The sequence below is a fragment of the Typopeltis vanoorti genome, chromosome 16 (assembly GCF_054136105.1).
Source record: "Typopeltis vanoorti isolate ZY-2024b chromosome 16, IOZ_Tvanoo_1.0, whole genome shotgun sequence".
Lineage (NCBI taxonomy): Eukaryota > Metazoa > Arthropoda > Arachnida > Uropygi > Thelyphonidae > Typopeltis > Typopeltis vanoorti.
Genome location: NC_143564.1, coordinates 3519820 through 3538189, shown reverse-complemented (window position 1 = coordinate 3538189; position 18370 = coordinate 3519820). Strand labels below are relative to the sequence as shown.

The window sequence follows — 18370 nt, the reverse complement described above, 5'->3', positions numbered from 1 at the left end:
TTTTAATACCATTGTTGTAACAATGAAATATATGATGGATACGAAGCGTATGCGGATACGTATTTGATCCACAACGGCCGGTAAGGTGGTTAAAGCATGAAGGAATGACAGTAGCAGAGCACTGTCCATGAAAATACTTATAGAAGATACTTTAAATGGAGAGGCCAAATTTAAAACAAGAGTACAAGGTAAGCCTGGAAACACAACTTAAATATTATGTCAATCCTGCTCATCAAAGTTGAAAGCATGTAACACATCGTGAGCAAACTTTCAGAAATAATCTAGGAGTTCTAAAACAGATCCTGAAAAAAAAAAAAACAAAGGGAGGGGTGGTCTTTTTAAGATGATTTATATCATTATTAATGACAATATACTGGCTAATGTCCGTGCGGTTAGCCTAGTGGCTGTGCGCTTCACAACCATATGCCTAGGGAAGGAGTGTCCTAGGTTCGATTCCCATTGGTGATGTGAAGAGCTGAAGGATCTTCCTCAGCCATAGCCAAGGTAGCTGGTCTTGGGTGTGGACAGTAGGATTTTTTCCCCAGTTTATCCTGGTGTTTTTCATCCTACAAAGCAGACAACCCAGGCTTGAGAACTCAACACTACAGGACACAGGATACACTGGGGCATAGGGCTAACTACCTTATCCTGTGAACGGTTTGAGGTCCGATGATTAATAAATCCTCGACACCGCAAGGCAAAAGAGGGTAAAAGGAAGATGAGATGAGAGAGAGAGAGATATTGGCTAATATACTGTCTCAATAAATAATGAGAAGCAATGACCTAGCATCTATGGTCACAGCAATTGAGGTACTTGAAAAATGAACTTTGAGTAATGGATTCCAAAAAATACTTCAAATGGCCTGTTTACTAAAGATAGACAAATCACTAAATATGTACCAGGTTTTAAAAAAAAAAAAAAAGTATTTCATCAGAAGGGCCACCACCATTAATAAATGTCATCAGTGGGAATCAGACCCAGAAGAGATATCAAGGTTAAAGTAATGCACATCATATTTCACATATAGAAGTAGCCAAAAGGTGGAAACTTATTACTAAAATACTCTGAATTAGACAGATGTAGAAAATTTTTTCACTTGAATATACTATAAATTCCCATAATGCATAATATTGTACACAGTGTGTGTGCCTGTTTATTATATTAAAACAAAAAAGAATATTTGGAACTGTCAATTACATAGATTCAAAATAATCTCCCTCCAACTTCACACATTTACACCTGTCGTAGTGATGCTCGAAGGCACGGTGGAAGTCTTGAACCTTCTTCAGTGTTTGGGTCACACCACATTGGATGTCCTTAATGTAGCTGAAGCACTCCCCTTTCAAGGCACACTTCATCTTTGGGAAGAGGAAAACTGCAGGAGCCAAATCTGGCAAAGAGGAGGGCAGGGGGATGTTCGATCATACAAATCAACTTCGAAGCCAGAAACTGCTTCACAGACAACGCACAGTGTGTAGGCACATTGTCGAACAGGTCTGCTTATCTTCAGGTGATGTTACTGTGGTACCATTAGGATGAGAAAGAGATGGGGAAGTGGTAACAAGAAAGGTCAGAAATTGTGCAAACACTAGTGAGGGCCAAGAAGCACAACTACTCAAAAAGCAGCAAGCTTCTTTCTACATTTAAGCCCTTACAAATGTCTCCTCTGGATGTTTAGGTTGTTTCAAGCTACTATGTAGTATGAGTGACAATCTAGGTTTTGTGACTTGAGCAATCAAAGGTATACTCAATTTTTATCATTCACTTCTTTAGGCTTGGGCAGGGATCAGGGATTTTAAGTACAGTTCAGAATGAATACCCCTTTACAACAAGGGTTATATCAATTATCTGGTCACAGCAGATGTTTCGATGGAAAAGAGTCATTGAAATTTCAGAGGTCATCCCAATTAGCACCATAAGACATGAGGTTAAAACTAGCTGGGAGAAGACTGATCTGTAGAAAAGGAAATGTGAACAAGGTTGTAGTTGTGGATGGGAAGAATGAGAGGCCATCCATGGAAGTTGTATAAAGATGTGGTGAAAAAGGATGCGAGGAGTAGATTTTTTTATGTGGATAGTCGTAGGTGAGTGAAATGCATTGCCAGAATGCACTGTGGATGCAGGGAGTGTAAATAACTTCAGTTCATTATGATAGACATGTTGCTGGTTGAGTGGGCCTCCCACAATGAGTCTGACTCCATGCAGGTTACCAAAATAATCATCATCATAATGCTAATTACGGACATAGACCATATTGGTCTGTTCCAGTCCCATTAGCCATCTAATATCCTTTTTTGAGGTCAATCCGGCTTTCCTCTTTCTAATAGGTTTATACTTTATTATTTGTTTACAATATCAGGTGGTAGCCATTCAGTTTACATGTTCTATACAATTTTGTTTATAAGTGTTTAGTTATTCTTCTATTCATTTTAGTTTTATCATCATCAAATTCCTGCCATGTACCCTCAAGGGGTGTACAGGATATGACAGTATTACATGAAAAAAATTACATCTTTACTAACTTCCTATCTACAATTTTCCTCCAAATCAGTCTGTTACTTGTCAAGACTCCAATATTATCAGATCTTATATTTCTATCGTCTAAGGCACTTTGTACCATATCAATCCACCTACATCTTAGTCTTCCTCTGGGTCGTTTTGCTGCCAACCTGGCAGAGAACACTTGTTTTGCTAATCTTTCTTCACCCATTCTGTTTAAGTAACCATACCACCTGAGATTAGCTCTGCTAACGCATTCCTGGATGTTGACAATGTCAAGTTCTTTAATAATATCCTTGTTTGTAATATGATATTGTCATTCATGAAATCTGTTCACACCTACAATCTTTCTCAGGACTCTCATATCTGTGGTCTCTAGTCTTTGGTCAAGTGTTTTACTTCTGACCCAGCTCTCAGATCCATAAGTTAAAACTGGTTTGAACACTGTCTTGTATACAGCTAATTTAGTGTTCCGACTAATTTCTCTCTTATTCCATATGAATTTATTCAATTGACTTCCTACCATACCAACTTTGCTGATTCTGTTGTCTATTTCTATATTTAATTTACCATCTTCAGTAAAAATCGTGCCTAAGTAGCTGAAATGTTTCACTTGTTCCACAGGTTCTCCATTCACAATACAGTTGACATTTTCAATGATTCTGCCTATTTTCATTGTCTTTGTCTTTTTATTGCTGACCTTCATACCATATCTATTACAACAGCTATTCAATTTAGTCAGAGAATCTTGCAGACTTGTAGCGGATTTATTTAGAAGTATAACATCAACCGCATAAAGCAAAGAGCTGACATTAACATCTCCAATTTTGATATCATGTTTAATACCACTTTCCTTCATAATGTGATCCATATATTACTATTATTACTATTACTACGGGCAACTCCAGGGAGTCATTAGACTCATCGAGGGAGGCCCCAAATCATATTCATCACAACTATTCGACATTCATACAGTATCTATCATACCTCGCCTTAAACTCATTCACTGTCACAGCATCCACCACAGACTCAGGGAGCGAATTCCACTCATTCACTACTCTAAAAGTAAAGAACCCAGCTCTAACACCTTTACTAACCACACTTTTGCCCAATTTCCATGGATGTCCCCTAGTCCTCCCACAACCAGCCCTGTTCTCAAAAATATCTTCTGAATTAATTTGATAGAAACCCTTCACTAATTTGAATATCTCAATCATATCTCCCCTCCTCCGCCTATCAACCAATTTTTGTAACCCACAAATCCTCAACCTGTTCTCATAAGGTTCATTCCACAGACCTGCTATCATCTTGGTCACTCGCCTCTGGATCCTCTCCACCTCCTCCCCATCAAGAAGAAACCTAGGTGACCAAATCTGGGCACAGTAGTCAAGATGGGGTCTTATCAAGGCTAGATACAGAGGAACAATAACCTGCTTGTCTCTGCTTGTCAACACGTATTCTTCAGCAACCAAGTGATTTGATGAGCTGATTTGGCCACTTTTGCAATGTGTTCCCTAAATTTCAATTCCTTATCCACCAACACTCCTAAATCTCGCGCCTCATCAATTTCCTGGAGCACAGTTCCACCAATGCAGTAGACTGCCGCCAATCTTTTCACCCCAAAATGCATAACCTTACATTTTGCCACATTAAATTGACATCCATTCTCCTTCGCCCAGACCTCCAATCTATCCAAATCATCCTGAAAAATTTTGACGTCATCTGCATTCACTATTGCCCTACCCAACTACGCATCATCCGCAAACAAATGAACTGTTCCTCTCAGATCCTTTCCTATATCATTAATGAACAAATTAAACAGCAGTGGTCCAAGAACAGATCCTTGTGGCACACCACTAGTCACAGGCCGTCTTGAGGACTCTACTCCTGAGTAAACCACTCTCTGATATCTCTCCGTCAACCACCCTCCTATCCATCTCACAAACCCTATGTCCATCCCATATGCTGCAATTTACTGATTAGAATTCCATGTGGTATCCTATCAAAGGCCTTAGCAAGGTCCAGTAGAATCACTGTAAACCCATTACCCTTATCCAGTTCAGCTGTCACTGTGTTATAATATGTGAGCAAGTTACTGAGGCATGACCTACCCTTCACAAAACCATGCTGTCCCCGATACAGTATCCCATTTTCTTCAATCCAATCTTGTATTTTTCTCTTGACTATTTTCTCTAAGACCTTGATAATGATTCCTGTTATGCTGATTAGCCGGTAATTTTCAACAGCAGCCTTGGAACCACCTTTGTGAAGCGGAACTATTTTCCCCTCTTTCCACCTCCTTGGGACTGACCCAGACCCAAGGCTCAAATTAAACAAAATGGTCAAGGGCACTGACAATTCTTTAGCCGCTTCACGTACGACACAAGCCAGTATACCATCCAATCCCACAGATGTATTGACATTGAGGTTCTGTAATAGACTAGTTACCTCTACTTCATTCATCACAATTCCAGTATAAGCTGTTGGTTCTTCCATTCCTACAAAGTCACCACCTGGATGATATACTCTTGCAAAGTGTTCACTCAGTAATTCCACAATATCGATTGATTCGGTTACCTCCCTACCCTCAGCATTTTTTAAGATCATTCTACCATGAGCATTTTTCCTTTTACTTGCAACATATTGAAAAAACTGTTTGGGATTCTCTTTAGCCTGTGTGGCCAATTTCCTTTCGTAATCTGCTTTTGCTTTTCTTACCACCCTTGTTACCATCCTGGCCTGAGCTTTATACTGTCCTGCACCTGATGGTCACCCTTCTCCTTAAATTCCCTCCACAGTTGTTTCTTGTTTTGCAGCTGAAGCTTAATAGTGTTATTCATCCATTTAACCCCTACTTGATTTATTATTCGGACTCTTGGTATACAGTCAATCATTGCCTCCTGCAAACAGTTCTTAACCACCTCCCATGCACTATCAACATCCAGCCCTTGCAGTTTTACATGCCATGGCACTGAGCCAAGCACACACCTAAGCTTATCACATACTTACCAGCCCGGTAATTCCACATGTACCCTGTCTTAATTGTAAATTCCACTCCTTTAGCCATCTCCCAAGTCATGACCTTATGGTGACTCTCACCAACTGGTGGCAACATGGTCATGTTCGTTACAGACACATTCTCAGTTGCAATTACTAGGTCCAGCACTCTCTGCCCCCTGGTATTTTCCACTACATGTTGCCGCAGATAGTTGTCCCTTAATAACTGCATAAAATCCAATTCCTTCCTCCCATGTGCCCTCTCCTCTTTCCAGTCAATGTTACCATAATTGAAATCACCCATAATAATTACCCTCCTTCCACTCATTTCTTCTATTTGCTTATGCATACTATCCCCACCATCTATTCCATCACCTGGTCTATAGCAGCACCTAATTGTATATTTTGTTCTGCTAGATTCCATCTCACACCAAACAGCCTCAAATGTGCTCTTTTCTGTATCCTGCAGTTCAACTTCTATACTCCTTGGCTGCAGCTCATCAGCTATCATCAATAACACTCCTCCCCCCTTTTTATTCACCCTGTCACTCCTGAACACGCTATACCCGTCACATTCAATCCCACTAGCTTTATCATCTTCTGTCAGCCATGTTTCACTAATACCAACAACCTGTGGCCTGGAAGTGCCAACCAAGGCCAAAAACTCTTCCTTCTTGTTCCTAATACTCCTGGTATTAGTGTACATGAATTGCAGAAGCCCATTTGTCCCATCCCTACTTTGATGCCTTATACTAACTATCCCATTCTGATTTGTTGTCCTTCGTACTCGCTCGGGCATAATATACTCATTCATGCACTCAACTGCCTCCCTAAAGTCTGCATATCTACTCCCCTGCCCTCTTAATAAATCTAGTTTCCCTGAGTCTGTACATCCACTTCCACATCATTCATCAACACTTTTTCAAGCCTCCGTACACCAACTCCATTCAAATGTAACCCATCCATCTTATATAGGTCCTTTCGCCTATCGAACTCATTCCACACATCCTAATATTCCACACCACTCTCCATGCATAACCCACTCATAAAGTCATTGGCAATTATGGCCCTCCTTCTAAACACTTCGCTGTCATACTCACCATCCTAATTCTCTCACTCTTCTCTTTTGCTACCTCAAGTAATTCCCTCACATCCTCTATCATTTCCATTTTGTCCGCTTTCAAATCATTTGTTCCTGCCACGATTATCATCTCTTTCACTCTCTGTTTTTTGCATTCGAATAGATTCGCTGACGTCCTTTATGTTCGCACCCGGCTGGTACAACTTCGTTAAACTCTCAACTATCACACCTCTTAATAGCGAATCCCCATACAGCACTAATATTGAAAAAAAAAATTATCTTATTGAAGAAAAAATGAAAGAGTTTGAGAAAAGGAACCTTGGTGATTCAGATAATGAATAACTATAATGAATATATAGATAATGAATAACAGAGGGGATAATGTACATCCTTGTCTCACACCAGATTTAACATTAAACCATCTTCCTGTACATCCTTCAATTCTAACTGCTGACTTACAACTCAAATAAAGACTAAGTATTGCCTGATATAATGCCCCATTCACACCATACAACTGTAGCATATTGAATAGCTTCTCTCTTGGCACCTTGTCATATGCCTTTTCCAAATCGACAAAACTTATATACAGATCTCTGTTATATTCCCATGCTTTCTCAACTATTTGTCGTAAAGTGAAAATCTGATCCTGACAGCCTCTATTTGGCCTGAATCCAGCTTTTTCTTCAGCAAGCATTTTTTCCACAATTCTTCTCAACCGTTTCTCAAGTATACTTGCATAGATCTTCCCAGGAACTCTCAGTAGGGAAATACCTCTGTAATTCTCACATTCAGTTTTATTTCCCTTTTTATATATGGGCACTATGAGAACTCTACTTCAATCATCGGGAATTCGTCCCTCTGTCCAGGTTTTCTGAACTATGCAGTGCAGCCACTGTAAGACGTTTATACTGCCATACTTCAGCATTTCTGGTCGAATATCATCTATCCCTGCTGCCTTTCCACATTTCAAGCCTTTGATGGCTTTTTCTACTTCAAGTATGGATATGTATTCCTGACTGCATGCCTGGACAGTGTTTTTTTACCACTGCTTGTTTCATTTAGCAGTTTTTCAAAGTAATTACTCCATACTTCAAGGATATCTTTTTCTCACGTTTTCATATTACCTTTATCATTTCTAACTCCTTTTACAGCACTCTTTCCTCCATTCCTAAGCTTCTTCAACAACCACCAGAATATTCTGCCACCTTCTTGATATTTATTTTCTATATTCTTGCCAAACTCCTCCCATGACTTTTGTTTAGCTAGTTTTACACAGTGTTTAGCATTCTCACATTTGTCTCTGTATTCTCTAAGAGCACAAGCTGACTTATTTGACAGGAACTTTTGATATGTTTTCTTCTTTTCCTTCACTGCCTCTTTAACTTCCTGTGTCCACCAGGGAGTTCTGATTTTTTTATCCTTGCAGATAACCTCACCAAGTGCCTCTCTGACAGAATCAATCAATGTTTTCTTCAGAGTTTGCCACTGAATCTCCAAGGTTCCTGTTCTCAAACTCTTTCATTTTTTCTTCAATAATCTTTGTGTATTTTAGTCTACAGTTCACATCTGAGAGCTGCTCAACTTTTATTCGCTTTAAAACTTTCTTACATGTTATTCTTTTCAATATGAAATTCAATTTTATCCTGCTCAAGACTAAATAGTGATCACTTCCAATTTCAAATCCTCTGTACACTCTGGTGTCCTGTACCAGGGAGAAAACATCACTATCAACAATAACATAGTCAATGAGACTTTTCTTATTCCTTGCCTCTTCTCTCCATGTGAATTTGTGCACATTTTTATGTTGGAACATGGTGTTAGTAATAACCAGTCCATGTCCTGAGCAGAAATCCAACAGATATTTGCCATTATTATTAGTTTTGCTCTTTTCTCCAAATTTTCCCAAAATAATTTTGTATATCTCACAATCATTTCCTACTCTGCTATTTAGATCCCCAACAAGGACCAACTTTTCCTTTTTCATTGTGTCAGTTGCTTTTTCTAAAGTCTCAAAAAATTCCTCCACTTCTACCTTAGTAGAACCTTCTGTGGGACCATAGGCACAAATAAATCTCATTGTCCAGTTCCCCATTCTCATATTTGCCCACATTACTCTACTTGAGACTGGCTGCCATTCAAGAAGATTAGCCTCATATTTTGTGTTGAATACTATGGCTACTCCTTCTTTTCCTTGATTGTCATTGCCTGAATATAACATTTTGTATTTATTGCTCAGAAAGATCTCACCAGTTTTGTCTTTTTTGTTTCAGTCATCCCTATTATGTCGATCTGGTACTTATCTAATTCCTCAGCTAGCTCCATTTCTTTGCCATTCAGGCTTCTTATGTTGATAGTACCAATCTTTAACTCTGGTGATGTTGAGTTGGAGTTTGTTTTCAGATTTGTTTTAGTTCTTTTTAAATATCTTCATTTCTTTTTGGGTCTAATAATGTGTATTTTGCAATTCTTTTCATGAATCTCATTTCATTTGTTTTTATTCTTTGTTAATCTTGTTTGTTTATTGCCCAAATTTTGCTGCCATTTAATAATTTGGACACTGCTAAAGTATAGTATATTTTCAAGCGTTTCTTTTTTGTACAATATTTGGACTGAGTGTTCTATTATCCGGTCTATAATCTATAAAAATTTTTAAGTTTTTAATTTTGTCATTTTCTCCTTCATATGATATTTCACGTCCAAGATAACTGAAAGTATTTATCTGTTCTATAACTATTTTACTTCTAACTGGAGTTTGTCCACAAAATACCATTGATTTAGTATTATCTATGGATATCTTCATTCCAAACTGTTCTACTATAATGTTTAAATTATATATTGCTCTTTGTAAATTGTTTTCCTTATCTGATATTACCTGATCATCTGTAAATAATAGAGTATTTATTTGATTACTCCGGGAAATTTCTATATTTACACTGTTTAAGATATTCCACTGTATTAATATTTCATTAATACAAATATTGAAAAGTGAAGGAGACAGAGGGCATCCCTGTCTTACTCCTTGGTTACAGATTGTTTTTCAGACATTTTTCCATTTATTTTTATTTCATTATCTTTGTATATATTCAATATTGCATGTAGTAAAATATTAGGCATATTTATTCTTTATAATATACCAAGGAGTATATATCTTTTTACTTTGTCAAATGCTTTTTCATAATCTATGAACAAAAGATGAGTTTCTAAATTAAATTCTCTTGTTTTTTCTATGAGCAGTGTTAAACAAAAAGCTGCATCCATTGTAGAACATCCTTTTATAAATCCATTTTGACATTCTAATAATATCTTTTTACTGAATATTTTCAATTTTTCATTAGTATTCTACTATATATTTTGTAGCATGTAGTCAATAAACTAATACCTCTGTAATTACCAGGTTTTGTTTTATCCCCCTTTTTAAATATAGGTATTACTACACTTGTATTCCATTCTATTGGTATTTGTCCATTTGTATATATTTTATTTAAAAATTTTAATAATCTTTGAAGAAATTTTTTTCCTGAAAATTTATACAGTTCGGAGGTTATTCCATCTTCTGCTGATTTACGATTTTTTATTTTACTCAGATTGTCCTTTAATTCTTTCATTGTTATTAGGAGGGTGGTCTGAAAAGTTCTCAGCCGAATAATGAAAAAACAAATTTATAATTTCGCAATTATTTTTATTTTTCAACATAATCTCCCTTAAGCCTAATACATTTATTCCAGTGATGCTCCAGCATCAATATCCTGTCCTTGTAGTGGTTCTCAGCAAGATCTGCAAAATACCTATCTACAGCTGCAATTCGAAAAAAATTGCTGACCAGCAAGAAAGAGTTTTTGTTTTGGGAAGAGATACAAGTCAAATTGAGCCAAATCTGGGGAATAGGGTGGATGTTTCAACAATTCAGTGCAGATCCCTTAATTTTCCCATTGCCAAAACACTTTTGTGGACAGGTGCATTGTCCTGATGAAAGACGAGTTTTTTCTTCTGCAAAACTGGGTCTTTCCTCACAAATTTTTTCGTCTAGTCTATTAAAAGATCAGAATAACATTCCCGGTTATTATTTTATCCTTTTCAAAATTAATAAACAAATTGCCTTTAGCATCCCAAAACACTGATGCCATTACCTTTCCTGCTCAATTTTATCCATTTCAAGCGATACAGATAACACTTTTGCTTCAGACAGCTATATAAAACAAACTACTATTTTTTGGACAATAAGACGCACCCCAAATTTATGAGACGATTTTTAGAAAAAAATATTTTATTATATAAAGATATTTACAAATTCTTACTTAATTTTTATTTATTGTTACAATCATTTGTATTAGCAATATTCAGTTCATCTTCACTCTTGGTACTATCACTCGTCTCATTAATGTCACCATTCGTATTACTTTCGTCTGAACTACTGTTGTCACTCCCTTCAAAAACTGCGTCATCTTCGGTACCACCCATCGCATTACTTATCCCGCATTTCTTAAATGACTTTATAATCGTCTCTTCTTTCACAGCTTCCCATGAATTTTTCACCCAGGTACATACTTCTGAAATTGTTGGCCGTTTCATACGTCCTGTTGCTGTAACATCATGATTTGGCTTTGCCATCCATTTGTTCCACTCTTTCGACATAAAATTTTTGAATGGTTTATTAATAGATTCATCCAAGGGTTGTAATTGACTTGTAAGGCCTCCAGGAATGATAGCTAATTCTGTATTCATTTCTTTCTGAAGCTTCTTGGTTGATTCTTTTTTATGCACTCTGAATTGATCCCACACTAACATCGCAGGCTTTTTAAACAACGTACCTGGACATTTTGCCCAAATCTTTTGTATTCATAATTTCATTCCTGTTTCATCCATCCAGCCTTTATCTTGAATGTGGATAATAATGCCACGAGGAATTTCATCTCTCGGTAACGTTTTTCTCTTGAAAATTAACATGGGGGTAGTTTTGTTCCATCCACACAACAAGCTAAAACTACAGTGTAGTGAGTTTTTTCATGACCTGTTGTTTTGATCACTATTGATTTGGTGCCTTTTGAATCTACTGTCCAATTTGAAGAAACATCCATGTTTGAAATTTGATTAAGCTCAAAGTTATATTTCCTTCTCGCTGATATGACAAATCTATGGAATTCTATAATTTTAGCTTCATAGGAAGCCGGCATTTTTTGGGCTAGAGTGGTTTTTGTATGCATGCATAACCTGTGTCTTTTCATAAATCTAAAGCACAAAGACTGTGATCCGGTAAAATCTAAAATTCCATTAGCAGTTGCCCATCGTTTTGCTTCAAAAATTATCATTTTCGTAGAAACAGATATTCCCATGTTTCAGTGATTTGCTACCCAATTTTTCATTTGTATTTCTAATTCTGGTCATTTTTCTAGGTGCAAACAGAACGTTTTCTTGTGTTTACATAGCAGTTTTAATTGTTCCTCTTGTTTTCTTCACTCACGAACCATTTTTTCTGTTGGTGGTGGACCAAAATGTCTTTCTGCACCTCTGTTTTCATATTGTTTTACATAATTTATCCCATTTAATTTATAACTCACGTTATTATGAAAGTCTTTTTTATTTTACACTCATTTTTTCTAATTTTGAGATAAAAATTTTAATGACTTATAAAAAATAATTCAAATGAACCGTACAAAAGTGCATATGTTTCCACATTAATGATTATTGACGCTCTAAATCGGTGATTCACCCACATGCAGCGAGATAACTTAGGTATTCCTTCAGTAATAACATTATTAACATATTGCGCCAGTAACTGAACTTCGCTAACAGCTTCGGTACAGTGTAAAGATTTGTATTTTAATGTTACCTTCGGACCATAAGATGCACCCCAATTTTAAGTCGATTTTCTATGTAAAAAGGTGCGTCTTATGGCCCGAAAAATACGGTACTTGATAGAATGACTTGCAATTTCACATGGATGCTTATGACAGATGTACCAACTTAGGAAAAAAAAAAAACTTGCCGATAGTGCTGCCATCTATGGTCGAGGCCAAGAACTTTTCAGACCACCCTCGTATATCATTTAAAGCATTTTGTAATTTTGGTGTAATTTTTTTTTTATGTTAATATTATTTGTCCAAAGATCTGTAAAGTAATCCAAGAATAATATAAATATAAAGAGCCAACAGGCTTCATTTCGGCAATAAAAACATTATTTAAATTAAGGGGATATTAAATCCCACATTGTTTTTTATTATTATTATGAGCGACTCCAGGTAGTCCTTAGACTCATTGAGGGAGGCCCTAAACATCATGTCCACACAACAATACGACATTCTCACAGTATCTATCATACCTTGCCTTCAACTTACTCACCGTCATAGCACCCACAACAGACTCTGGCAGTTTATTCCACTCATTTACCACTCTAAAATTAAAGAACCTAGCTCTAACACCCCCCTGCTAATCACAGTCTTGCCCAGCTTCCATAGGTGTCCCCTAGTTCTCCCACCACCAGTCCTGATCTCAAAAATATCCTCTGAATTAATCCTATAGAAACCCTTTAGCAATTTTAATGTCTCAATCATATCTCCCCTTTTCCGCCTATCAACTAATTTCTGCAACCCACAAATCTTCAACCTGTTCTCATATGGTTCATTCCATAGACCCGCTATCATCTTGGTCACTCGCCTCTGGATCCTCTCCACCTCCTCCCCATCAAGAAGGAACCTAGGTGACCAAATCTGGGCACAGTAGTCGAGATGAGGTCTTATCAAAGCTCGGTACAGAGGTACAATAACTTGCTTGTCTCTGCTCGTCAAGGTATTTTTCAACAACCAAGTGAGTTGATGAGCTGATTTAGCTACTTTTGCAATGTGCCCCATAAACTTCATCTCCCTATCCACCAACACTCCCAAGCCCTGGCCTCATCAATCTCCTGGAGTACAATTCCACCAATGTGGTATACTGCTGCTAATCTTTTCACTCCAAAATGCATAACCTTACATTTTGTCACATTAAATTGACATCCATTCTCCTTAGCCCAGAACTCCAATCTATCCAAGTCATCCTGCAAGATTTTGACATCTTCTGTAATCACTATCGCCCTACCCAACTCTGCATCATCAGCGAACAAATGAAATGTTCCTCTTAGATCCTTCCCTATATCGTTAATGAACAGATTAAACAGCAGTGGTCCAAGAACAGAACCCTGCAGCACACCACTAGCCACAGGCCGTCTTTTGGACTCTACTCCTGAATAAACTACTCTTTGATCTCTCCATCAACCACCCACCTATCCATCTCACCTATATCCATTCCCATATGTTGTAGTTTACGGATTAGAATTCCATGTGGTATCCTGTCAAACGCCTTTGCCAGGTCCAGCAGTATCACTGTAAACCCATTACCCTTATCCAGTTCAGCCGTCACCTTGTTATAAAACTTGAGCAAATTACTGAGGCATGATCTACCCTTCACAAAGCCATGCTGTCCTCTGTACAGTATCTCATTTTCATCAATCCATTCCTGTATTTTTCCCTTGACTACTTTCTCCAAGACCTTGACAACGACTCCTGATATGCTGATCGGTCGGTAATTTGCAACCGTAGTCTTGGATCCTCCTTTATGCAGTGAAACTATCTTCCCCTCTTACCACACCTTCGGGACTAAACCAGAACCGAGACTCAGATTAAACAACAAGGTCAAGGGCACTGATAATTCCTTAGCCGCTTCACGCAAAATCCGTGCTGGTATACCATCCAATCCCACAGATGTATTCACATTAAGGTTCTGTAATAGACTATTCACCTCCACTTCATTCATCATAATTCCAGTATAAACTAATGGTTCCTTCATTTTTTCAATGTCACCATCTGGATGATATAATTTTGCACAGTGCTCGCTCAGTAACTCCACTATATCGACTGATTCAGTGACCTCCTTACCATCGTCATTCCTTAAAATCATTTTGCCGTGTACAGTTTTTTTCTTGCTTGCAGCATATTGAAAGAACTGTTTGGGATTCTCTTTAGCTTGCATAGCTAGTTTCCTTTCATAATCTACTTTTGCTTTTTTTACCACACTCACTAACCTTCTGACCTGCACTTTATACCGTTCGTGTGCCTGCAGGTCACCCTTTCTTTAAATTCCCTCCACAGTTGTTTTTTTTTTTTGCAGCTCAAGCTTAATGGTGTTATTCATCCATTTAATCCCTACTTGTTTTACTATTTGGACCCTAGGTATACAATCAGCCATAACCTCCTGTAACTGCTCCTTGACCACTTCCCATGCGCTATTGACATCAGGCGGTATTCTACTACTCTTTGGCAGCTCGCCTTATAGCTCATCACCACCTTCGCTTGCCGTGTGCTTGCTCCTGTCATAGGTCGCTCCATCGACAAGACTAAAGTCTTTAATCTCCTCTGTCCTGCAAGAGGACCTCTCCTCAAAACTTTTAAAGTCGATTAAAACTGAGCTTCTTATTTGGTTTTAAAACAATGTGGGATTTAATATCCCCTTAATTTAAGTAATCCAAGAATTCTTTTAAATCTATTTCACAATTTATATTTGCAGTTTCTTTTATATACGCATTCACGTGCTTTATTTTATACACACTGGGTCTTAATTTGTATATCTCATTTTCTAGATATGATACAAATTTTTTTAGGCATTCTCTGCATCTCTTTCTGGTTTTGTTTTTTGCTATTGCTCATCTTTTTTTATATTCAATTTCATCTTCTTGTTTTTTGCTACTTAACCAGTCTTTTATTTTCAATTATTATTTTTATTTCATTGTCCATATATGTAATTTTTTATTTTTATGATACTTTTTGTGTGTTTGTGGACTTTCATCTGCCACTGATGTAATAATTTCTTTTATATTATTTCATTCTTTCTCAGTGTCTTTATTTTCTTGTATTTTTTCTAAATAGTTATTAATCCTCTGTTAGTATAAATTTCTTATACCAAAGTAGTAATAATAATACTTTTTGGAAATGTTGAAACTGTAAGCGAGTTTATCACTAACTGTTATTGCTACTACTGTGATATACTTCCTATTTGCTTTGTGATAATGGATATACTTAGTTTTTAATTTTTTGAATTGCCTTTCATCCTTCCACCTTTGGCATGCTTAGCAATAGGTTGTGTAATCTCCCTCACAATTAGGACGTTTCAGTGTTTCTGTACCAAGTCTTTGTTCTCATGCCCTTTATCAACACACTGGGTAGAGAGGGAAAGGGTGAGAATGATCATACTTCTGATACTTGAAGTAGCCCAATGGGTTAAAGATATTAAGCATTAACCGGTATTGGGATACCCTGCTTTCATTGGTTTTGGTGCCATCCCTACATATAAGGATTCTTCTTATGGCTGTCAATCGATCTTTCAGTTCAGAGCAAATATTCTTATCTGGAACAATGAGCAGGTCCTTCCAATATTACTCTAGAAAAGTTCAAAGTTTTGCAGAGTTGACCATGACTGGTATTCCTCTGACATATGTTGCATTAAGTAGTTGTTGGATGTTTTGGGGGTTGCTGTTTCCACAAGAAAATCTCCTGAATGGAGTTTGAAAAAAATGTGGAGATATGCAAACTCTTCCAAATGCTTCTGGATAAAGAAGGATTGCATTTTCTAGAGTAGATGTTGACCTGTTGAATGTATAATTAAGAATGTTGGTATATTTGTTGTCTTTCTTGTTTTCTGTTGATGTACAAATTACTTAGCTAAGACACCTTGAGGGTTCCCGATAAATAAGCAAACGAAAAAGTACTCATTTTCAAAAGGAAGTTCGTTCGGTGCCAAAGCTCCCCACCCAGTATGGAGATACCAGACAAGGGTGGTAAGTGCACAGACATAGAATCAATTTAAGATGAGGTAGGGCAGTTAATTAACTCTGTGAGATTGCATCTTAATGTTACTTCTCTCAATGTGGCTTGAATCTACGAGGCGGAGGCATTAGTATAATACGAATAATAATAAAACAAATTCATTACATTAGCAACTGGTTGCACTAAATGGAAGTGTAAGGCAATCAATATAATAGCTAATTTTTTATTTATTTATGCAAAGATGCCAAAATTTCTCTCCAAATTCTCAATTTTCACAGTTTGTATTTTGATACAAAGTTCATTCTGACCAACAAAATATAACGATAAAGCATGACACAAAACTGAAATGATTAATAAATATTCAAAATAAATAAATGCAAGCAAAAAGAAAGACATTTTAATTTGTTAGAAAGATAAACACTTACTAAGCAGCCGGCAACAGCAGATGCTATTGAATTTCGTTTTTCACCCAAATCTAACCATTCAGGGCGATTAATGTGAATATTGTCCAAACATCCAGCCATAACAGCAAACACTTTTAAACAGCACAAAAAAAAGATAATAAAAAATTCAATACAAATTTATAAGTTATACATTCAGGCCTTTAGGATGTTTGTGGGGAGAAAAAAAATAATAATAAATCGCAATCGAAACATTTAAATGACAAGTCAACAACATCAAGCGCTGCATCACTTAAATGTCTAAATTTGTTCATATTGCTCAATAGGTGGCGACCGTGACGATCACACACACAAAAATACTCAATAAGTGGCGATATAACGACGTTCAACAATATAAAAATAACCTATAAAAACAGCAAACGGCTTCACATCAACATGAACGTTACTAAAAGAGAATATAACAAGTCCTCATTCATAAAAATCAGCATTATGAGCAAATCTTTTTGTTTATTATTGAACATTTCCAATATGAGCATTACATTCTACATTCTATAAAGGTAAAGTTTAGATTACTGGTTAGAGATTTTCAGATGACCTATCAAAGAACGCAGAAAACTGTTTAGGTCCTCTAACCTAATTTCCAGCACTCGGATACTGAATGAACGAGAATAGGGAGGGAAATTGGAATATCATATGAAAGAGTTGTTCGAGGAAGAAAAAATGAAGAGCAAAAAAATAAACATTTTGAGTCTGCTGCAGTGGTATGATGAGACAGATTGAAAAGAACACCATGATTACAAACAGTCAATGAGAAGGTTGTGTAGCAGGAGTGATGTGCAGTTGTTTGAAGAAAGTCTTGTTCAGCGAGAGTTTCGAAGTACAAAACCAGGAAAAGTAGAGAGATATTAGGGAAGTAATCAAGAATGTGTCTAGCTACCCCTTGAACAAATAAATGTGAGTGTACCAATAACTGTTAAGAAATAGCCACCCTGGGATAGATGAATATGATGAACATAAGTGCAGGAATGATTGACAAGTGCTAGGTATAGTTTCTGATCTAAATAAGTAATGTAATGACATTATGTAAGGATATGATATTTTAAGGATACTTGTGACATAAAGATTGAATAATATAAGCACATAAACACAAGAAAGATATTTAATTAGCCAAATATTTCGGTCCGAAAAAGAATATTTTCAGACCGAAATATTTGGCTAATTAAATATCTTTCTTGTGTTTACGTGCTTATATTATTCATTATGTAAGGATAATTGTGGGCACAAGAGGATGTTGAAATGCATATACACAAATAGCCAAAGTATCAGAAATAAATGAGAGGAGTTTTTGACATTGGTCAGCTCGAATTGGCCAAAAATTATTGGCATCAATGAAACTTGGTTGTCAGAGAATGATGTTACATGGACAATATTTACATTCTGTCGGATATTATATTTTCAGATAAGATTAAAGAAATAAGAAAAGAAGAGAAGCATTAATAAAAAGCTGAAGAACTTCAACCAACAAAAAAAAAGTTAAGGGAGACTGTAGATCTGATGGAAATGGTTCGTTTGAGGCAGTCTAGTGAGAGATAGAGGCCAA

The 18370-nt window shown here is 36.7% G+C and overlaps 1 protein-coding gene across 1 annotated transcript in view; it reads right to left on the bottom strand.

Moving 5' to 3' along the window:
• LOC150097833 (transmembrane protein 50A) overlaps positions 1-17076 on the bottom strand; it is a 138662-nt gene extending 121586 nt beyond the window's left edge. Inside the window, exon 1 of the mRNA XM_090406085.1 lies at positions 16795-17076. Coding sequence (XP_090262211.1) covers positions 16795-16893 — 99 coding nt within the window. The 5' untranslated portion in view covers positions 16894-17076. The remainder of the gene's footprint in view (positions 1-16794) is intronic.
• Positions 17077-18370: the final 1294 nt, after the last annotated feature.